Genomic DNA, 24360 nt, shown 5'->3' with positions numbered 1-24360 from the left:
TTCTCTGAACTTCAGTTTCTTATTTATTCAATTTAATATTGAACTGGGGCTAATGATTTTATTAGCATAGCCCATCAATAAAAGAAGCTATTTTTAGGGGATTAAAACAGGCTGTATATGGCATGGATGGAACTGGAAAGCATTATGCTGAGTGAAATAAACCAGGCGGTGCAAGACAAATACCATATGATCTCACCTTTAACAAGAACCTAAACAACAAAACAAACAAACAAGTAAAATATAACCAAAGACACTGAAATAGAGAATGGGCTGACAGTGACCAGAGGGGAGAGGGCAGGGAATTTCAGGGGAAAAGGGGAGGGGTTTACAGGAACAAGTATAAAGACACATGGACAAAAACTGGAGGAGGGGGATGGGAATGGGAGGGAGGTGGGGAGCAATGGGGCGGTGGGCTGGGATGGGAGTAAAAGGCAGAAAACTGTACTTGAACAATGATTAAAAATAAAAAAAAATTTAAAAAGATTTAATTATAAAAAGAACAGACTCAATATGTACATAGTAATGGGGTATAAGTAGATACCACCTATGTAGAATTTCAAATTGCCTTTGATGTGGTTAATAGCAAAAGCTAATAAATATACTCTTCATTGAATCAGGGCTAGAAGACTACATTTGAAAACAAATCAAAGAAAATGGCTAACATTGATCTTTTAGAAATATTTCATAAAATATAATGCATGTGCACTTATAAAATTTGGACAATATTAAAAATAATAAAATAAAATTTACACCTAATTCCTTTTCCCAAAGATAGCCTCATATTTCTTCCCTCTCTCTCTCTCTCCCCCTCCCCTTACCTACCTACATATCTAACCTATTTTTGTCTAAGTATTCTTTCAAAAGAATTGGGCTCTATCACACATTGTGCTTGGTGATGCCTTTCCCTTCCACATATGCCATTTGCTCCCTAATAAATCCCTGCCCTTGTCTGCTTTGTGGTTTCTGACCTCCCCTTGCAGCCAGGACTGCCCCTGGGGCCCTGACAGGAGACTGAAGGGCAGGACTAGGGTAAAAATCTTGGTAATTCCCTTCCTTCCCAATAAACACTGGCTCCACTCTCATCCTACAGCCCACTCTTGATGGCCCAGTTTTTCTGGGGCAGGCTACCATGGTTCTGGCTCCCACCTGCTGTCTTTAGTTCCCAGATGGGTAGTCTTTTCTCTTCCTCTCTCCAGCCTCACAGGAGGTGGTGTCTTCCACTAGAGACACATTTCTGGGTCACCTCACGGTACCCTCTCTGTCTCCCTGACTTTTCCTGTATAGCCTAGCCTCTGTAAACTTTCTTACTGAAAATTTGGCACAGTTTCTTTTTCAGGCCAGTTCCTGACCAACTTCCACCACTCCCAATTTCTTCTTCCAGCTAGTCCTGTCTTGGTGCTGGCAGCTCAGGCACTTCCACCTGCTCAGCAGCTCCTGAAATGACAGGGATAGATGCCATGTTTATCACTGTTCAAAACTCCTAAAGAAAGATAACAAAGCTCTTGTAGGTATAAAATAAGGCAAAGAGAATGACACAGGGAATAGAAGGCCTGATGGATGAAGACAGACAAAGTGATAAGAACTATTCATTCTAGCAAGACTGAGTGTGAAAGGAGATATCATCTAAGCCTATAAATGAATTGTGTGGAGAGAGCAGAATGGACCTCAGCATATTTGAGAGGATGCACAGTCTTACAGTGTAGAGAAAGGAGAGAGGGAAACAATAGACCATTGTACTCCAGGCTGGAACAATAAATATTGCAACTCTTCAATCCTTCGTTCAGACCAGAATCTGGAAGCAAAAACACAAGTACTCAAGTGGCAAAACCACAGTGTTACAGTCTTAGGAGGGCCTTTGGTGGCATCACTTAGATTCACTACTTAGACTACATATGACTTAATTTTCCTTCTCTCATCCTGTTACGTAGCTAAGAGATTATCCATAGTTTCCAGATAAAACACATTGGAATGAGATGTTTTCTACAGCATGCACACAATACCTTATAAGACAATATGTTAGGGACAAACCAAATTCTTAATTCTACAATCACCTAATCAATGTATTCCTGGTATGGAAATCTATATTGCCATGTGGTTCACATAACAAAAGTTAGTTCCCCTAATAAAACTCCCTTCAGTGATGATTTAGGCATTTCAGGATATCTTACATTATAACGTGCATACGTACATGTGTTTTTGGTAGTATTGGTATTTGATTTATAAGTGTGTATCTATCCATATCTATCTACTTATCTATCTACCTATCTATCTACCATATTTGATTTCTCTATGTCTGCATCTGTTGGCCTATTGATCTATTGCTCTCACACCAATCTGAGTATACAATAGTGACGGCTTATGTAGCATGCAAGTATAGACGTAAGTACTTTTACACAATTTCTTCCCTAGTTTTCTAAGCCAAAAAGGGAGGAGGCTCCCTGGCATCCTTCTTACACTTTGACATTGTCCCACTAGTTAGAAGACATGGCAGACAATGCAGACATGTTTGACCCCACTAAGAAACACAAAGGTTCAGGATGGGCAGGACAATGGGGGTTAAGACACAGCATCTTTTTCACCCAGTCCCCAAACCCTTCACCCCTCTGATAGCTGTTAGCCTGTTCTCTATGAGTCTGTTTCTATTTCATTTGTTAGTTTATTTTGTTCACTAGATTTCACATATGAGTGGAATTATTTGGTACTTGTCTTTCTCTGACTAGCTTATTTCACTTAGCATAATGCAATCCAGGTGAAAAGTGTAAAAGGATTAAGGAAAAAAACCCTCACAGAAACAAACAGCACTATGGTGATTACCAGGAAGAAGGGGGATGGAGTGGGGGGTGGGGGAAGGTAGAAGAAGGTAAAGGGAGGATAAATGATGATGGAAGGAGACTTGACTTGGGGTGGTGAACACACAATATATAGATGATATATTATAGAATTTTACAACTGAAGTCTATATAATTTTGTTAACCAATGTCACCCTAATAAATTCAATTGAAAAAGACAAACATCAGAACTAAAACGCATAGCAGTGGATAAAAAAAGAAACATCCCCTGCTGCAGTGGGATGAGCTGTGGCAACTCTTTAAAGTAGAGAGCACAGAACTTATGATTTTGATCAACTACAAAGGCCATGGTTATGTTTTTCAGTCCATGTTACATCCTGCCCAGAGGACACACTGGGGCTGGGAATAGAGGAGTCCAGGAAAGTGAATCGGTGTGGAACGAGCATGAGAAGCCATGGCTGTGGGGGGAGCTGCCAGCCAGGAGACTCAGCATCACCTAGGTCCTGGGAAGGGCATGGAAAGTTCCCAGGGGAGGAGGGTTGCAATACATGTGAAAGCACCCAAGTGAGATTTAGCCCTAAATATCAAAAGGTGTAACATGTGTGAAATCATATCGTAACAATAAGAGATCAGTCAGCACAAAAGAAAGAACTCACGATGCCCTAGGCCACCGTATAGTATGGCCTCTGGGGTTGATACATCAGGGGCCTTAACGTTTGGTTACATGTGTAGTTCTGATTATTATATAGGACTAGAACTCCTTAATTACTGAATTGAGTCTGTGAGTGCCTATAAAAGCAAATAAAGAACTATTACCAGGGAAGTATCACTGAAGCTGCCTGAGTTTTTATCTGGTTATAAGAAAAGGACTGTCTTCCCTGAATATATTTTAAAAAGTAGTGTGAGACAAAAATAAAATGGAATCTTGATCACATCCCTCAAGTTGTGCTTGTTCTTCTTGTGCTACCAGGTACATGAAGAACAAGAGTGTTAAAATGATCTGCAAAATATGATTGTTTAAGGAAAAAGCAAAGTTGATTCTTCTAGTAAGGAGAGATAAGCTAAAAGGTAAAAATCTTTAAAAGAATGGTTAATGAACAGCTAATTAAGAAGGCAGTCATCACTGCCACTACTTTAGTCTATTATTAACAAGGTGAATCAGAATAATCACATTAAATTTTATTTATTTTTTTTATTTTTAATAGATTTTATTTATTTATTTTTAGAGAGGGGGGAAGGGAGGGAGAAAGAGAGGGAGAGAAACATCACTGTGTGGTTGCCTCTCACACACCCTCCACTGGGGACCTGGCCTTCAAAGCAGTCATATGCCCTGACAGGGAATCGAACCGGTGACACTTGGGTCCACAGGCCAGCACTGAATCCACTGAACCACACCAGCCAGGGCTAATCACATTAAAATTTAAACAGTGTTATCAGAAAAGCAAGACAATAAATGAAATAGAGTCAGTTAGTATGTGTTTAAGTAAAAATGGCCATTCATTCTTTTATTGCTAATTACTATTTATGTTATACTAACACAGTTAGTGTTAGGAGACTATTAAAGTATGCTAAGAGGGTTGGGAGGGCAATGCAAACTAGGGTATTGGCATACGAAGGAGTATTTTTAGATTCAAGAGATATATAGGAGGAAAGTAGCTTATAATTGATAATTAACTAGATTTCTGATTTTACCATGTGTTGTGAAGTGGGACATATATGGAAAATCAGTTTTATTTATTTACTTACTTTCAAGTAAGTTGAGAGGGAGAGAGTTTGGGAGGTGGCTAGGGAGTTTAGTTTAGTTAGTTTCTGGATTTGTTGCATTTCAGATGCTACCCAAGTAAAGATATTCAAAAGTAGATAGGCAGGTGTAGAACCCACAGGAAAAATAGTTACATTGGAGATTTGGGAGTTATCTCATAAACAAAACTAATCATGACAGTAAATAAACTCTTAGCTAAAGGCATAAAATACTATCATGAGAAACACCAATACTTATAAAATGGAAGTTTGCTCACATCAATTTCATAATCCATCTCTCCACCATGTTATTTACATGGTGCAAAATATAATCCTGAGAAAAGAAGTAGTAGGGATTAACAGGTGACAAAAATGCAAAACTTGGAGATACACTCTAGAACACAATATATCACATCAGAGTGTATGTAAGGATTGAATTTTAGCAAAAGGAATAAAAGATCATTTTCAGCGAATACAAATGAGCCTGACAATTTTTCATGTCTAGTTTCACCTCCGTATCTGAGGTTTGCTGAAAAGAGCCTCCATTTCACGTGTAGAAGTAAATTGATCTCTTTATAGCATCGATATTTATAATTAGAGCATTCTACTTTTTACTTTTCCATTGAGTGAGTCTATCTAATAGTTTTGCTTTCTTTCTTTCTGATTCACTTTAAGTTGATAAATACTAATTTTAAAAAATATTTTATTTACTTATTTTTAGAGAGAGGGGAAGGGAGGGAGAAAGAGAGGGAGAGAAATAGCAATGTGTCCTTGCCTCTCCTGCATCCCCTACTGTGGATCTGGACTGCAACCCAGGCATGTGCCATGACTGGGAATCAAATGAGCGAGCCTTTGGTTTGCAGGCTGGCACTCAATCCACTGAGCCACACCAGTCAGGGCTGATAAATACTAATTTTAAAATAAGTTATTAGGGCTCTGGCCAGTATGGCTTAGTTGGTTGGGCATCGTCCTGCAAAATGAAAAGTCACAGGTTTGATTCCCAGTCAGGGCACATGCCAGGGCTGTGGGTTTGGTCCCCAGTCGGGGCACAGGCCACCAATTGATGTTTTTCTCTCACACTGATGTTTCTATCCCTCTCTTTATCCCTCTCTTCCCTCTCTCTAGAATCAATAAAAGGAAAAAAATATTTGGTCTTATAAACAAGTTACTAGAAACATATAGTATTATTGCTAAGAGTTTTTACCTAGATATCTAGAATACAAATATGAACATTGCCTTAAAACTGACACATCTGAAATTTATAAATATACCTCACCTTTCCCTTTAAAGATTAAAAAAACTATCAACAATAAGATATCAATATACTAGGTAATCTAAAGTTTCTTACTTATTACTTTCTGTCAGCCAGTGAAGATAATAGAAGCTATTAAATCTTTGAAGAAACAGTCAGAGTTCCTAAATGGGATCCTGCATTTTCTCTTCCTTACCAAACCCTGGGTAAGGAAACATTTATCAAGTCTCCTACAAAAAATTGTGCCAAAGGTAAAATTGATAAAAGCAACACAGCACCAGGGGCCTGGTTAATTTTTATTTTTCTAAAGGTCTGCGTAAGAGGTGAACAGATACAGATGTAAATTAAGCTCTTTCTGCATGAGTCAAAATGTCTTTGTCAAATAACCTTTAATAATATCAGTTTGACTTAGGCCAGACAGATTTCATTGTTATGTCTGGATACTCTGCCTAAAGAAAAGGAAGAGGAATAAATGAAAGCCTCCCTATTGATTAGTCCAGCTCCCTTTTTTTATTATTTAAAGCTTCATGTTCAGAGTCCTCTTGGGCCCACTGTGTCTCCTAAAAATGTCTCTGGGTGGTGAAGGCCAAGTGACAAGCTACAGAAGGTGTTTCTGACACAGGTAGCATTGGAAAATACACAGGTCAGGGTGTCCTTTGCCTACATATTATATAAATATGTCTAAAAACAAAGAGGTTGGCTTTCACCAGTGTGTCACTTAGAATCTACTGCAGTATCAATGAGATAAAGATCTCTCTCTACTTCTCAGAGTTCTGGGTAAAAGCATAAATCACACAATAGAGGTAAATTCTTTTCAGGGAGAAGGAAAAAAGCCAGGTATTTTATAGACTGGCCACAAATCAGTAACATCATTCTTTGCACCACATCACTTCTATTGGCAATGTGGTTCCCATAAAGGCCTGTGGAAATCAATGACATGAACAATAATAATCAGGGATTACAACTGTATTGCAGAAATGTGCCTTAGGGAGATGGAAAAGAAATCCTGATGTATGCAATCAAGATTCACTCACAGAAAGACACATCTACCCATACATTATATAAAGAAGCTATTCTGTCATGAAATTACCTCTCCAAATATGTATATAAATTGTAGACAATGCTTTAATATTCTTAAGGCAAATAATATTGAAAGAGCCTTCTATATTCTGCACTAAAGTTTCACATACTTTTATACTCAATTAAAATATTAGTCATAAAGCTAAGTGATAAAGAACATAATTTTTATAAGAATCTCTTTAATCAAGGTAAAACTACTCATCACAAAATTAACCTGTATATTCATTGAAAAACAGAATGTCACATTACCATAAGTTAAAACTTTTTTTTAAAGATTTTATTTATTTATTTTTAGAGAGGGAATGGAGGGAGAAAGAGAGAGAGAGAAAAACATCAATGTGCAGTTGCTGGGGGTCATGGCCTGCAACCCAGGCATGTACCCTGACTGGGAATCGAACCTGTGACACCTTGGTTCCCAGCCCGCGCTCAATCCACTGAGCTACGCCAGCCAGGGCCATAAGTTAAAACTTTTAACTAAATGTTTTCTCTTTTAATATTCTAGTTTCCACAGATAGAGAAATACCTCAATTTTTTGTTTTTATCTTCCACTGAAGTTTTCCAAGTGTAACAGGAAGAGCAAGAAAATAGAACTGTGGTGGTTACATCTTCCCTATCATCTGCTGAAGTGATATTAACAACATTGTGATAAATAAAAATAAATATTCTAATATGACTTATAAAACATTGCTTTATGCAATGTGAGCATTTTATAACATATAAAAATTAACAAATACACTTTTTTATCTAATCAAGGACATTTTACCACTAACTTAATTTGAGTAAGTCAATTGGGTCCCTAACATTATGATGTGACAATGTAGCCAATTGATTAGCTCCCCAAAATATTTCTGGGTCTTCAGTATCTATGACTGAGTTCAAATTTTTGCTAAATGTGGTGGTATTTCTGCATCAAAAGCTATTGTTAGGGAAATACAACATGTATTTCATGTAACATCTCAAAATAATCATGCTTGCATTTATTGCTTGCTCACTGTTTAACCTCCAGAACAAGTTTATGATATTCACATCCATATTCTCTTTAATTACAAACTTCATGGGTATATCAACTGAAAATCAGTGTCCTACTTAAAGACATAGCAACGGAGCCACAGCATGTCCCATTGCATCCTATCTTTCCATTACACCACATGGATTCTATGACTATAGACAATAAGCACTTTAAAATTTCACCATACACCATGATGGAGAGAGAAAAACATATGGGACATGAGAAAATAAGACACGGTATTGTGACCCACCAGGCTGTAGTGGGTTGAATAGTGGACTCCCAAAATTCATGTCCATCTAGAACCACAGAACATAAGCTTATTTGTAAATAAGATATTTTCAGACATAATTAGTTAAGACGAGGTTATACTGGACAGAGTAGGCCCTAAATCCAATGACTGGTATCCTTCAAAAAGAGAAGACACACAGAGACACATATAGGGAGAAGATCATATGAAGATAGAAGGTGTTGTGTTGAATTCAAAGAAATGCTGATTGCTGGCAACTACTGGAAGCAAGGGAGTGGCTTAAAACAGATTTCTCTCAGAGCCTGAAGAAAAAAACAAATCTGATGACACTTGATTTTGAACTCTGGCCTCCAGCATAGTGAGAGAATAAGTTTCTGCTATTTTAAGCCACCCACTTGTGAGACTTTGTCATGGCACCCCGAGAAGACTCATACATAGCTGTTTAATCTTCGGTGAATCGTTGACCTTCACCAAGGCTTACTTAACTGGTAAACTGACATAGTAACATTTGCAAACATGGTAAAAATGTCTCAGAAGCACTTTGTAAATTGAAGAATGCTATGAAGGCATCAGGCATCATTATTGTTCAGGGAAGGCAGAGATCAATGAAATTTGGATTAGGCTAAGAACTTGATACTTGGAAAGATAAATGAAATTTTGAAAGAAAGAGGGCATTCCAGGTAAGAAAAAATATGAGCAAAAATAGAGGAGGAATGTAGGGGTCACTTTCAAATGAATCAAATGTGACAAAGAAATTTTACAATGTTATAAATTAAAACTACTTCTCTTTTAATTTGTAAACACTGGACCCATGAACACTATATTAGTTTCCTGGGCTGCTGTAACAAATGACCGTGAACTGGGTGCCTCAAAGCAACAAAATTTTATTATTCCACAGTTGTGAAGGCCAGAACTTTGGATCTGGCATTCTTGCTCTCTTAGACACTGTAGGGTCACTCCTTCCTTGTTTCTTTAAGCTTCTGGTGGCTCCAGGCATTCTTGGCCTGTGGACACATCACTCCAATCTCTGCCTCTAAGGCCACATGGCCTCTTTTTCTCTCTCAAATCTCTCTTTGCCTTACTCTTTTTTTTTTAAAGATTTTATTTATTTATTTTTAGAGAGGAAAGGGAGGGAGAAAGAGAGAGAGAGAGAAACATTGATGTGCGGCTGCTGGGGGCCATGTCCTGCAACCCAGGCACGTGTCCTGACTGGGAATCGAACCTGCGATGCTTTGGTTCGCAGCCTGCGCTCAATCCACTGAGCTATGCCAGCCAGGGCTGCCTTACTCTTATAAGGATACTTATCATTGGATTTAGAGCTCACCCAGATAATCCAGGATGATCGCCTTGTCTCAGAATACTTTACTTAATTACATATGCAAAGACCCTTTTTCTAAATGAGATCCCATCCACATGTTTTAGGGATGAGCATACAGACATATTTTTTGGAGTGGCCACCATTCCAGTCACTACAATAGTTAAATTTGGGGAAAGAAGTAAGGTAAAACACAGACACATAATTTTAGGTAAGAACAGTATCCCCAATTTGATTTATAAGCCATCAAGGCCAGTCATAGAATGGGATATTTATGAGATCCAGAACTAATCACTTCATACTAAAAAAAAAAGTAAAATCACAATAAACAACTTTCAGACAAAGACCTTATGAGCAGAAAACAAAAGGGTCAGATATGTAAGTGTCATATATTTTATAACTTTTAATTTTGACCTATATTTTCATTAATTTAATTCTTATTACTTCAGTTTGCTTTGCTATCTCCCAATCTATTCCCTTTACTCACATTAAAATTTAGAAACTTCAAAATACTATTTCCCATTAGAGTTAGTTCAGAATCACCTTAATGGAAATTAAACTTTCCTAAGAGCCCATGTCTTTTACCAAATAATTATTCTTCTTTCCTTCGAGATTCTTAATTTTAAAAGCCAATAAAATTAGACATACTTCTGGATTTAATGCTTATCCATCATTTAAATCACCAGTAGAAGTTTAAGAGCAACTCCTAAAACAGATAATCCCTTATACGATTTAAAATTTGCTAAAACAAATAACAACCAAACACAACTCACAGCCTTTTAAAATTCAGATTCATTCTCATTAATGAAACACTGTTAATATTTCATGTACAGTCTCTTCCCATTTACTTTAAAATATTTCTGTAATGGAGGTTAGAAAATACACCATGCTCCTATGAGTAATGAAAAATTCAAATGTGTTTAGGAAAGATCTTCCGCTATAATGCAAACAATGTTGCTTAAACATTTCTAAATGAATCTCTGAGCCTCTGTGCCAAACAATATCAGGAGCATGAGAGGATCCCATAGTCAGAACAGCATAGGCCACTGCATCCTGGTGCAGCTGGAGGTCAATATCATCACCAGCAATAATGATCATTATTCCGAGGAGATGTAGTGAGTTTTCACTAACAAAACCAGGTAAACCAATCAAGGAGGAACACATGGTAATGAGAAAGACTCTCTGGCTCATTTCTCTGGCCAAAGAAGAGGCTACAAACGAAACCAAGGACCCCAGAGCCATGGAGCTCTCCTTTGGGTTCAACTTCATCATCAAAGAGCTGTTGAGGAATGCTCATCCTACTGTCCAAAACAGACTCTGCATGCTAATTTTAAACAAGTTAGCTCTTTGCTACATCTCTTGATATCTATAATGCAGAATGTGTTGCTTTTTTTGAAAATGAAATAGCTAAAAATGTAAGTAAATGTAGGTACCTCGGATGATTAGAATGGCATATGGCTTGCCATATTGTCACAAATTACATATAATCTATATTGTAACATATGAATGAGTCTTTAGGGAGTCCTTGGGCTAAGACTCATTAGTACATCTGCGTAAAATAGAATATTTTTAAACAGATTTTATTTATTTATTTTTAGAGAGAATGGAAGGAAAGGAGAAAAAGAAGGAGAGAAGCAACAATGTGTAGTTGCCTCTGACATGTCCCCTACTGGGGATCTGGCCTACACCCCAGGCACGTGCCCTGACTGGGAATTGAACCAGTGACCCTTTGGTTTGCAGAGCAATGCTCAATCCACTGAGCTACGCCAGCCAGGATGAGAAGACTTTTTATAAAACCACAAAACTGACTCCAATGATGAAAAATCCTGCTTAAAATATAAAGGTGCTTTTACAGGAAAATTCATGATTCCATGGAGCTTTGGTTTTGATGGCAACTAACCAAATGTTTTCCTTTACTATGTTTTATTGCTATTAGAATTCAGTAAAACAAATATATTCATTAAAACTATTTAGTTTTTTCCAAAAATTTGCTTAAAACAATTAAAATTAAAATTTCATTAGGTGCTTTTAGAGTAATTTGTAAAAGCAAACAAAATAACTAAATAAAATATTATTCCAAAGCTGGGTCCCATTCAATTTAACACAATTAGCCTTTATTGAATACATCTACAAGATATAAGACAAATGGGTTTACAAGGCAGATCAGGCATATACTGACTTAAGACAGATACCATGAAACTTACAGAAAAATATTTTTTCAAAATCATTAGTTATACCATATGGTAACTTTTCAACTAATCCTATAAATTCAATAAATATTTTATATAAATAAAATATAGATTAAAAGATCTGAATAGAGGGCTAAAATATTGCTATAATTATACAAAATATATAAGGTAAGTGGGAAAAGGGTAAGTCTTAGGAAAGACTGCCAAGAACAAAGATGTGTCACCAGAGAGCAACACTAAGATCACCCACACCCTTGTGTGCCCAATTACTAAGTACAAACTGAAAGTTGGACAGTAAGTAAAGAAAGCAATAGGAATAAAAATGATTCCTAGTGTTAGAGGAAGGCTCTGCAGATACCCTGGAAAGGGAATTGAATAAGTGGGTCCTAGAGCTAATTAACCCTAAAACATCACTGGATGCAAAAATGACAAAATTGAAGTTGTCCTACTCCAGGCACATCATGAGGAGGTCGAGTTTTTTGGAAGAGACAATAATGCTGAGAAAAATATAAGGCAGAAGAAAAAGAGAAAGACCAAGCAAAAAATAGATTGATTCTATGAAAGAAGCCACAGGCATGGGTCTGCAGGAGCTGAGCATGGTTATTGAGGATAGGACAGGAGGGACATCACTCATTCATAGAGTCATCAGGAGCTGAAGACTAAAGCATGTAAAACACACACACACACACACCTCATATATAAAAGAAATAACTCTGAAGAAGTTCTTTAACTGTTATGTATAAAATCTCACACTGACTTCTTCTCCACATCCATTAACTACTCAAGCCATTACAGGGTACCATTCTACTGTAACTTCTCACAAAAGTGTTCTTTGGCCTAACTGTTGCATCTGGGTGCACTTCCTGTTGACTTCTCCTTCCTTTCTCTAGGTTACTTTGATCCTTCCCTTTCCTACTATCTTCTTTTCTCTATCCCTTCCATGTTCTTTCTGAGTAAAATGATCAAGATACACATTTCCAAAAATATGATTGCATTGCTCAAAACAACCAACCTCTTTCATTCCAAGCATCAAGTATTTTCAGCATCCTACAGGGATTTCCACTAAAACCTCAAATCCAAACATCTAAAACTGAATATCTTTCCTGTTAAACTGCCTCATTCTCCAGGATTTCTTCTCTTGGTTTGCATAATATAACCAACCAGGAGGTGAGAAGCCTCAGTACTATTTCAAGCTATATCTCCCTTGCTCTGCACATTGGTCAATCTCTGTCCCCAGTCCCTTCCTTATGAATGCCTCCTTTGAGTGACATGGCCAGTGCTCACATGCAGTTCTTGCCTGAGTGTTTCCATAGCTCCCTTCCCTTTTTTTCTCAACCCATCTTATATCTTTTTTCTTACTTTATCTCCAACTTTCTCTGAAAACATCTGATGAATTAACACTGTCAAAAGGACAAAGTTCTGAGTAGTATAAGGGGGAACCCCCCCCAAAACTGGAATTACCTCCTAGAAGGCAGGCACCTTGTAGTACAGGCTTCTCCTACTAGGTAAGTGTTCTAAGAACCCATCTGTATCAGTGTACCATCTAGCATTGTTGTGAGAGGATGGTTCAGCTTCAGTGAATTTGCTTGAAGACTCTTTCAATGCATTTGCCCATTTCATGATGGGTGATTTACAAGAGCACCTGCCCATACCACCATGAGTGTTCAGCAGTTTTGACCAAAGAATGACATTACCTCTGTGCCCCACCCTCCCTATTCATCCAATCTCACCCTGAGAGACATTTTTTTGTTTCCCTACATGAAAAAAGTCAAACGGGAATGTGTTGCCAATGTAGAAGAGGTGAAACAAAAAACAGCAGAAGCACTAAAAGGCATCAAAATCATAGAATTCTAAAATTGTTTTGAGCAGTGGAAAAAACTTCTCAATAGGTATATTGCATCAAATGGAGAAAGTGACTAAAATCTAAATATGTAAGAATAAGTACACAATTTTTTATAAATTAATTCCATTTTTGGGTCCCCCCTCATAATACATATTTATTCCTGACTTGGCCAAAACAGTATTTTTAGATTTTTCTCTTACCATGCTCAGTAGACAACTAAATTTCTTGTTCCATTTCCCAACTACAATGTGGGTGGATATGGCAGAATGGTACACAGCCTTTATCCTAGTCACTTTCCTGTACTGCAGATGTCAAAAAGCAGGAAAGTTGCCCTGACTAGGAAAGTTGCCCAAAAGCAGGATTGGCCATTATCCCGCCAATCGAAAGGTTGCTGGTTTGATCTGTGGTCAGGGGTTGCAGACCAGGACCCCCGGTTGGGGGCCTCTGAGAGGCAGCCAATTGATGTTTCTGTGGCACATCAGTGTTGCTCTCCCTTTCTTTCTCCCTCCCTTCCCTTCTCTTTAAAAACAAATGAATAAAATCTTTAAAAAAAAAAGCAGGGAAGTTAACCTTCCCAGACTCATTCGCAGCTAGAATCTGTTCTGTGGCTCCACCAGTCCTGCACTATGGCACACAATTTAGAAAGTGGAAGAGATGGAGGTGCACACAATAAGTTTGCCATGAAGCTTTATTTTTCTCTGGCAGTGGAGATCTCCAGGCCCAGCCACTGACCTCCTCCATGTGTAGGTCAGAGCATGAGTATTTTCCTGGTGTAGTTGGCAGCACTAAAAAAAGGATCAGTACCTGTAGCAGCAGCTTCTCCATGGGGCTGGAAGCTCCCTCATCAAGGTAGAGGCCACAATTATGTTGGTAGCCTTGTCAAGTGGTGTGGTTTTAATTAAGGTCATTTCTGAAAGTTCAACTGAGAATCTCCTAGTAATTATTTTATTATACTAAAGTTATATCCTGCTTGAACAGCAAGAATGGAGTCTGTACTATACAACTGAATCCTGAGAGTTACACATGTCATTCCCTTGTAAAAGTCCATGTCTTTACTGGAATGTCCCTTTAATTCTTTGTAAGTTCTAACTTACCCTTGAAGGCCTCAGTTACATTTCATCTCCTCTAGAAAATATTTCTATACTTTTTTGAATCCAAATAATTGCTTCCTTCTCTGTGGTACTATAGAACTTTGTTAATATTACTCTTATAAAGAAATTATATCATAATTATTTGATAACTTATTTTTTCCTTGTTTGACCATGAGATATTTGTAGGCAAGCCATAAGTTTTACTTAGCTTTGATTCTCTGAAGCTCTGGGTTCAGTGTATAGTAGAGATTCAATTAACCCTGGTTGAAATGAACTGTAATACACTTGAGTATGAGAGAGTGAGTAGGGACTTCACCCTCTAAAATATAATTCGTACAAGTGCCAAATGGGGGAAAATATCTGAGGGCTGCAAATTTAAAAGTAGAAGACATTAACTATAGATGGGAGCTAGACTGAAGATAAGTGAGATATGGTTTTAAGTATTAAAAGATGGATACAATTTGACATTATGAGGAAGAAAAGAAGACTGTTTCAAGTTTGAGTGTGAGGGAGTTTAAGTGGAAGGGGTGGGGATGCAGAAAAACAGCAGGTGGATTAAAAAACATAAACAGAGGTTTTGTATAGAGCAGTTGTAACAGATGAGTCATGAAAAAAGATAGGGATAAGCTTGGAGAAGTCTGATAGGACCCTTGCCTAAGGAGTGTGATTTTTTTTTTTAGATAGGTAAGAGTGATTCCTTGAAGGTTTTAAAGAGAGAAGCACATTTTACAAAGCTGGCTAGGGAATTGAGAGATCTGGGAGTCGCTTACTTAGGCTGACATTCTTTAAGAAAAATAGTACTAAAAACTCTTTTAAGAGTAAACCGACCCAGGTGTCCAATGTTTGTTTGGATTATAAAAATATCCCAAAGTTCACAGCAGAGCTCTTTGTATTAAATCCAGGTATCTTACTCATATTAAGTTATAATCCTCAAAACATTATGAGAAGAATCATATTACATGCTTCATCACCCACATTCTAAAGATGCTAAGTCTTTATCAGCCTAAAAGAAATAGAAGAGGAAAATTTTGTGGATTTTCACCCCTTTCATTTTTCAAAATAATAAACTCTAAAATATCAAACACTTTAAAGTTTGTCCTAAGACATTTGGTCCATTAGGTGCACATGGGAAATTACATAGCTAACCTTGAACTTACCCGCCCTGCATAGTGCATAATAGTGAATGCTGTGCCTTGATCTTTGAGGGCAACATTCCCATTTCCATCCTTCATGGGGGAGTATACTGCATTTGTATTTGAGGATTCCAGGAGGCTTTGTAGCTTTTTGGGAAGATTTGTTTCCATTGACCAAATCATTTGACTTTCTTCATCCAATAAACAGAGAAATCCGGATGGTTTCTGAAAGTTAAGAAGAATTTTTTTCTTCTATTACTCAATTTGCTATTTTTGTAATTCATGAATGCTTATTTATAATTTTGTTATTTCATATAAGGCACTCGGTAAATTAATGCTTTGCTTTTACTACATATCTATTCTAGCTCACTGTTGGAGTCAAAACTCTGATGTAACATAGGCCCTCAATAGTATTTATTGATTAGAGGAATGAATAAAGATGGAAAGAGTATATTTTCACATCAGTAAAACATTGGAGTTACTAAAAAGTATAGTCTCATCTCAAAAAGAAAATAAAATTTCTAACTACAGGAAAGTTGTAATTATTCTTGACCTATAACCTATATCAAACACTTCATACTTATACTGGACAAGTTACTTATCAAAGACCAAAATGCACAATGATGTTAAGTCATAAAAATTATGACAAAATCCCACTTATCAGGAAGTACAAGTGACTCTATGATATTCCAATACCTAGACTTAGAAGAAAAGAAAGTTTGAAGCTGTAACTTACAAAATTCAAATTAGAAGTCTCATAGTTTACTGATGCCAAATAAGAAAAATAAAATCACACAGTAGGCAACAATACAAAATTAATCTTACATGAAGGAAGTGCTGCTTTAAAAACTTCCCAGCCTCTGATACTGCATTCTCCAGACACAAACCACCATTCTGCCCAAGTGGTTTTTATCCATCAGTTGAGTCACTTTTACTCAGTGCTATGCTGCTTATCTTTCTTTCCTGAGAAAATTTGCCATCGACATATTTTAAATTAAGGTACTTTATATTACTTATTTACATTATTCTGTCACATATTGTATCTTAATTCTCCTCATAGACTAAGGGTGCTTTTTGAAGTGTGAATACCATAAAAATAATTCCTCTCAGAAAGGGAGGAGATCTATATTGACCCCTATAGCAATTTCAGTTTGTATTTTGACCTGAGGTAATCAAACCATACTGCCACCAGCCTTTCATGATGTCCTTTATTTGGACAATAGAAAGTCATTTCTATGTGTCATAAATATTTTAGTTGTTTTATGCCTTTCAGAGTCTCCTGCTTACACTAAAGAAAATCCGAAACTGTATATAGTTGTCTGAAGGCTGTGGAGTTGAAGTCATTCTAGTGCCACCTATTGAGAACAAAGGGTGAAAGTGCCAGACATGGGAAGGACCTCCACCTGGTGGAGGCACATACACCAGAAGTGCCCTTTTGGAGCTATTTGGCAGGTAGGAGGGCCATCTCTAGAATAAGCATCCAATAGCCTTCCCAGGAAGGAAAGGGAGGAAGAACTAATGAGGTGGAAATGGCACTGTGAAGGAATTAGAAATGCCTGCAAAAAAGCAATTTCACCCACCTTGGCAAATTATCTAGCACACCTGGAGAGGCATTTCTTACCAACACAGAAATGCCTTTCAACAGGGAAATTTAAAGGAGAAAGTTCATTACAAGGAATGTTATCCTAGCTGGCCTTTCTGCATGACACATCACAAGAATCTCAGTGTGGCCATGGCCAGGGACCCCATAAAGAGTTCCCAGGAAGAGCCCAGAGGTAAAAAAAAAAGTTTTAAGTATATGTAAGTATACTTACATATACAAAAGGATGGGGGAGGCATTAAAAGAAAACAGTGGATATAAAAAGTTTGTTGATGACTGGTCCTGTCTGGGATGTTTTAAAAATTAAAAATTCTTTATTTCAACTAATAGCAACTTCCTTGCTGAAAGGTAAGTAAAAGGTGATATTATAATAACAGAAACCATTCCTTCATCTGCTGATTTGAGCAGGCAAACATACTCACAAGCACATGCAGATATGCAGTGGAGGAATAAATGGGCTATTTAAAGGTTGTGTAAAAATGTGTCCACATTTCAGGGTCAGTGACAGACCTCTACTTCGGAGGTGAGGATTTCTGTTCATTTGATAAAGCCTTAAATGGATGTTTAGGTGAATCAAAGACAAGGCCCCAGTTAGTTTAGGGAAGCAATTGATGCAAGAAGTGCTAAGCCACTCTACTCCAAAAGCAAGATGATATTTTGCAAGGATGAGGTAGTTGGTTACCAATGGAATATATTTTTAAAGTATTATAATTTGTATTGTCTCCAAGCATGTTAAAGTTGGTATGTGTTGTATTTTTCTGAACATTTGATATAAAGCCATGAAAGAATGGTGATAATCAAACTTACTGACTTGAAAAATTTGCTGAAGCTTCTGAAGAAAGTAGAACATGGAGAAATAAGTCATAAAAAGGGATTAATGGCCTTTCAATTCCTTTAGAAGTCTCAGAGGAGACTGAATTATTCTCCTGTAAGTGAAAGGTTATCATATGCAATTTCGCCCTAACAACAAAAAGCAGCAACACTGAGAGTGTGAAGAAATGTACTAGACACTCGGAAAATTTGGTAAGAATAGGGATAGGCCCCTCCCCTCAGGGAAATAAAACAAATATGTGTTTATTGAAATATAAATGAGGCTTATGCAAAAATTACAATGTTTGTCAGTATTGGAGGATTAGGAAGTGCTGGAAAGGAAACATTAAGCTTGTTTTGTATTGTAGGGTATATGCTTGCCTGGTATACAGACCTATACATTTCACGCTAGACTTGGAATGCCTTTTCATTCCATTTTCATGGGTGTCAAAGAGAAGTAGCAGCCAGAAACGTCCACTCTTATGTTCAGTTCCTATTGGTCAGGGCCCTACTAGTGACATGGTGATTCCAAAGATGAAACCTCAGTGTCGAAAGCCAAAGAGAGAGAAGAAACATTGTGCTGACCAGTGGATAGCAGTCAAGGACACAGCAGCAAACAAGAATGAGGGTGCTGGCACCTGAAGCCTTCCACATATCTACTGCTGTCAGCTTGAAGATATTTTTAAAATCTCAAATAAATAAATTATGTACTATATGTGTCATAATGAGGGAGGGCTTTCTGGAGGAAGTGGGCTTCTTATGTAATTTAAAAAATGTTAACGTTTGTAGCAGAACAAGAGTGCTTTACAATGGGAAATGAACAAAATTTATGTCTACTCTTTTATTTATGGAAATAAATTGGTAGAAAGTTAAATACTATGCTCTTCAGTAACTAACTGAATGTTACCAGTTTTAAACAATGTTCACATGTTTTAGAAGTATTATGGGTAAAGCTACATAATGTCTTCCTATATTAGTACATAGGGCCTTCTGTTTATGTGGTAGACTTTTGTTTATGTTATACAAATACTGATGCAAACATTCTTGTGTTGTAAGATAGAAACAGATAAGTATAAATGCCTGCAGATGTTCTAAGATTATATGTATGTACATATATTTTTCTGGCTATTTTTCATAATTAAATTTATAAACTGAAGATAAAATATTCTGTTAAATTTATTTTATGATCATGATAGTCTTAGATATTATTTTTTAAAGATTAATTTTGGTCATTGGGCATTTGTAACTATGCCAAAAGGAGAGGTAGGCAACATAATAAATACTAAATACTTTTATAACAGATGATTTAATATATGCTGTTCTTTCAATGGATTGGTAATCTTTCAAATATCCCTTCAGAAAAGGTAACTTGTACTCTTCTGTTGGCTTTGAAAGACTATAAATACATAGCAGAGTCTCACATAGAAAGATATCTCAAAAATAAAACCCCTTGAAAGAAAATTATGTCTCCAGCATATTTAAATGCATGTATTCTGTAAAGTCACTAATTACATTATATGAATACCTGGAAAAAAAAATCCAAAACTCCAGTCTGGTTACTAGGAGAATAAGCTGTTTCCATGGTAACTCCCTCTTGTAAACATTCTGTTTGCTCCTGTAGAAAAAGCACTTCATTGATATAGTGGTGCATCTTCTCATTGGTCATGTTGACACAAAGCTATTGTGGAGAAAAAGAGAATAATTCACAAGATAATATGGCCATGTAAATCCACTCTAAGAAATATTAACTCAAAAATGTTCAACACTAATTAGTCTATTGAGATAAAGCATTACAGTATTGCCTGAGAAGCCAAAGTAAGGAGTTTCACTTGATATTGTTGACTTCAAATGGTCTGATTATTCAATTTAAAGTATGCTAAAAATAACAGCAAGTATGATAACATTAGCTTAAAAATATGGAGTCTAAAATATATTGAAGGATTTAAAAAATATTGTTGAAAGAAAATATTTGGTCTTTAGTTAACAAGTGAAGATAAAAGATGGATTGAATGTGAGACCCCAGAGAAGAAGCATTTCTTGCCTCCTCATTTCTGTTGCAAGAGAACATGCTCAAGGGAACATGGGTTTCTTTAAGAAAGAATAACCAGTCTAAGCATGCTATTGCAGAAACTATGTCCTTTATCTGAAAATTTTCTTACATTCCTCCAACTGTTATTTTTCTCTTTTCCCATTAGGAAGCAAATATGTTATTTTTCAATCTTAAAGTTTTAATCTTTTGATCTTAAAAATTATCTTAAAATATTTTTAAACTAATATAACCCAAATCTGATCAAAATAAAAATCTTACTTCCCACTAGGCTACTCTCCTAATTTTCTGTTTTCTCTTACAACAAAAAACCTCAAGAGTTGTCTTTTCTTATTATGTCAAGTTCTACTCCTCCCCAATATTGAAACCACTCTAATACAATTTTTGCCCCCATGGTATCACCAAAATTGCTTTTGTGGAAGTCACTAGTGATGTGTACAATTCTAAATTCAATGTTCAATTCTCAGTGTTCATTTTCCTTGACCTCCTTGAAATATGTGACAGTCATTCCTCTACTTCTGTGGAGCGCTGCCTCACCTGTCCTCCAGGACATCACTCTCTCACTGGATACTTGCCTCCTATCTCACTGGCCACTCCTTCTCGGTCTCCTTCTCTGATTCCATCCTGGTATTCTAGGGCTCAGCCTATGAGCCTGTGTCTTCTCTGTCTACATGCATTTCTTTAATGAACTCATTCAGTCAAACAGACTACAATGTTCCCTGATCTGCACTTTAACCACTGTTATACTAGGTAAAATTTAAAAAGCACTTAGAAATATTTAGAATTCAGTACCTCACTGAAAATAATTAATGGTGAATAACATATAAATCAAAATTACTGATAAAACATTTTAATAAGGAAACCAGATATTTGAAAAAAAGAATAATATCTAGGATTATATTTAATGTAAAATGTGCTGTACTTATAAAGAAAGTGCCAAAGCTTTTATAAATCACACAAGACTGGACTACCATGGGTTCCTCTTTCCCATCTACCCCAAAGTCTTCTCCAAGTCTGGTGTCTTCATAACATCAGATACATAGAAGCGGAAGCTCATCCTACACATTCCTGACCATCGACTGGGAGCTCATAGCTTCTCTCTAGGATACATAAGAGCATCCCTTATGCTTTAGTGTCCAATCAGTGAGCCAAATCACCTTCTCAAATGACCTGCACCAGATAGGCTTTAATTCTCTATGTGGCATCTGAGCCTGCACATAAGGGTGTGGCTTATGAATTAAGAATGAGTGAAGGATAATGTGTACATAGGAAGAAAGGCCATTTTTTTCTCACAGATCCAGCTATTTGGGAGGGGAGATTGGGAGCTCATAGGTCTCCAGGATCATAAAGAAGTCACTGCTGGGAATTTTCTTAGGGAAGATACTAACACATTAGAGTGTAGGACACTGGTCAGAAAACAGAAGGCATTTGTGCTGAGACATCGATGGTGTTTTGTGAAGTGCTGAACACCAGCACTGAAGTGTGCTGTGGAGTGTCTTTACTTTTTTGCCAGGACCAGAATTTTGTGAGTAGGTATTGAAAGCTCAAATGTCTTCAGAAATGGGATGACTGGAGGAGGGCAGGATGGCAGGCACCAGGCTACCTTGACAACAGCTGGAGAGCTGAAGCTCAGAGGTTCTTGTGACTTAATCTAGTCAATGTATTTCCATGATGACTACATCAATATTTCATTATTAATGTAACAGGTGGAGAATAATCAATAAATTAGAAATTCACTAAAAATTTTAAATATTAACTATATTAAAAATAAGATATAATTGCATATCTTGACACCCAAAAAGTAACAAAAAAAATTCTTAATTACAGGTCAGAAAATGGTTTTTGCATCCCTGCTTCACAGTGAAAAGTGGTTTCTATAAATTTGATGATAAATGAATGTCTGTACATTGAATAAGCTTCCCTAATTGCATTCTATGACAAAATAAAATCTAAGTTAAAAGTAAAATATGAACATGCCACATTGTTGCTGTCTTGGAAGTCACTTTATTTATTTATTTTTTAAGAAAAATTTTTAATAAATATTTTATTTATTTGTTTTTAGGGAGAGGGGAAGGGAGGGAGAAAGAGCAGAAGAGAAACATCAGTGTGGGGTTGCCTCTTACACACCCTCTACTGGGTACCTGGCTGGCAACCCAGGTGTGTGCCCTGAATGGGAATCAAACTGGTGACCCTGTAGTTCACAGGCCAGCACTATATCCACTGAGCCACACCTGCCAGAGCAAATCATTTTAAAACTTAAAATAAAAAGATTGAGAGAATTTCCTTAAAACTTATAATCACTCTGCATCATCTTCTTCCTACATAAATTTTCTTCTTTCTAACTGATTTGGCCAGTGGTTAAAGAACTTTTCCTTTCTTCCCCATGACAAGTAGATTTTATGAGTTATACACAAACCTAGAAGTTCTTTATATTTAAAGTTAAATGTTTCTTAAACTCATGTTTCCACTGACCAATTCTCTGAATATAAAGAGTATTAAGACTATAGTCACTTCAGGTGAAAACATACAATATAGAAAATTTAACTTTACATGCTCAGTTGTTACGGCAAAAACAACTGTATGTAAATATAGACTAAGAAATTCTGTGCATTATAACTAGCAAAGGGAGGGATAGAATTCAGTATTTAAATATCATATGAAACATATTTACTTCTTTGTAACTGATACAGTCTAGCACATTCATTCTCTTGAGCTGTTCCATTAAAACTAAGCGATATCAATAGATCAATAACTGTGTTTATCTCCAGGAATGATTCTGAAAAAAACAAATCATTTTCTATAAAACTGTGTAACATCTGTCCACAGTAGCATCCCCATTGTGAAAGGAAAACATTTAGTTGTTGCTCTCATTTTAATAAAAAAATCAAAAACAAAACATTCTGAAAATTGCTGTTAGAGAAAAAAAGTGGGAGGTTTAAAAATCAGTTCACTTTCCTTAAAAAATAAAATTTCCTTAAAAAATAAAACAGAAAATGAGTGACTCCATTGTGGAATAAAACCATTGGAAGAGATTCTCTTTGATTGTGTGATATACACAATTGTAATTATTTTAACTTTTGATTTTAAAAAGCAAACTTAATCATTTAATATAAAAAATAGACCCTATATCTCAGCAGTTTGATTTAGAAGTGATTACAGAAGGTGTGCCTAAATAGAATATATTTTAGGAAATAGGGTGCTTCAGAAATAAATGTTGAAGCCATGAAAAATAAGGTGATGTATGTTACTGCATGAAACAATGAAAAGAAATCTAATAAAAGATTCCAAAATAAGAACATCAATGAATGATTCTCTATTACATAAGAAATATCCAAATTATATGACACTTACCTTTCTCCTCATTTTGAGATTCTCTAATAAAAAATACTTAGATAAATATAAATACCTCAAACATATTCAATAGAATTCTATCATTTTGCATTCAGAATAGACTGCAGCTCTATAGCTACAAAAATTACTTTTGATGACAATGTGAATAAATCCTCTTACTCTTTTTTATTGAATTTATTGGGGTGGGCCTGGTTAATAAAGTTACAGAAGTTTCAAATGTACAAATGTGTAACACATCATGCATGTTGTGTTGTGTGTTCATCAACCGAAGTCAAGTTTCCTTCCATCACCGTTTATGCCCCCTGTACCCTTTTCTATGTGCTGCACTATCCTTTCCCTCTGGTAACCATCATACTGTTGTCTTTATGAGGTTTTTTTCCTTTGCTTAACCCCTTCACCTTTTTCACCCAGCTTGCCAACCTCCTCTCAATAGCTGTCAGTCTGGTCTCTATGAGTCTTTCTCTATTTTGTTTGTTAGTTTATTTTGCTCATTAGATTCCACATATAACTGAAGTCATATGGTCCTCATCTTTCTCTGACTGGCTTATTTCACTTAGCTTAGTACTCTCTGGGTCCATCTACGCAGTCACAAAGGGTAAGATTTCCTTCTTTTTTACAGCCTAATAGCATTCCCTTGTGTAAACGTACCACTGCCTTTTTACCTACTCATGTCCTGATGGGCATTTGGGCTGCTTCCAAATGTTGGCGATTGTAAATAATGCTGCAATGAACATAGGGATACATATATTCTTTTGAATCAGTGTTTTGAGTTTCTTTCTATATATTCCCAGAAGTGGAATTGCTGGATCATAAGGGAGTTCCATTTTGAGGTAACTACATAATGCTTTTCACAGTGGTTAATAT

At 36.4% G+C, this 24360-nt stretch overlaps 1 protein-coding gene across 4 annotated transcripts in view; it reads right to left on the bottom strand.

The window, feature by feature from the left end:
• Positions 1-24360, bottom strand: part of MYO16 (myosin XVI) — a 595311-nt gene that overhangs the window by 171227 nt on the left and 399724 nt on the right. For all 4 annotated transcript variants that reach the window (XM_036011451.1, XM_036011450.1, XM_036011452.1 and 1 more), the window contains 2 exons: positions 19624-19776; positions 15713-15913 (listed from right to left, as the gene is read on the bottom strand). In XM_036011451.1, the coding sequence (XP_035867344.1) occupies positions 15713-15913; positions 19624-19776 (354 nt within the window). The remainder of the gene's footprint in view (positions 1-15712; positions 15914-19623; positions 19777-24360) is intronic.

Source organism: Phyllostomus discolor, chromosome 11 (genome assembly GCF_004126475.2).
Source record: "Phyllostomus discolor isolate MPI-MPIP mPhyDis1 chromosome 11, mPhyDis1.pri.v3, whole genome shotgun sequence".
NCBI classification, from domain to species: Eukaryota; Metazoa; Chordata; class Mammalia; order Chiroptera; family Phyllostomidae; genus Phyllostomus; species Phyllostomus discolor.
This window is presented reverse-complemented; position numbering and strand designations above follow the sequence as displayed.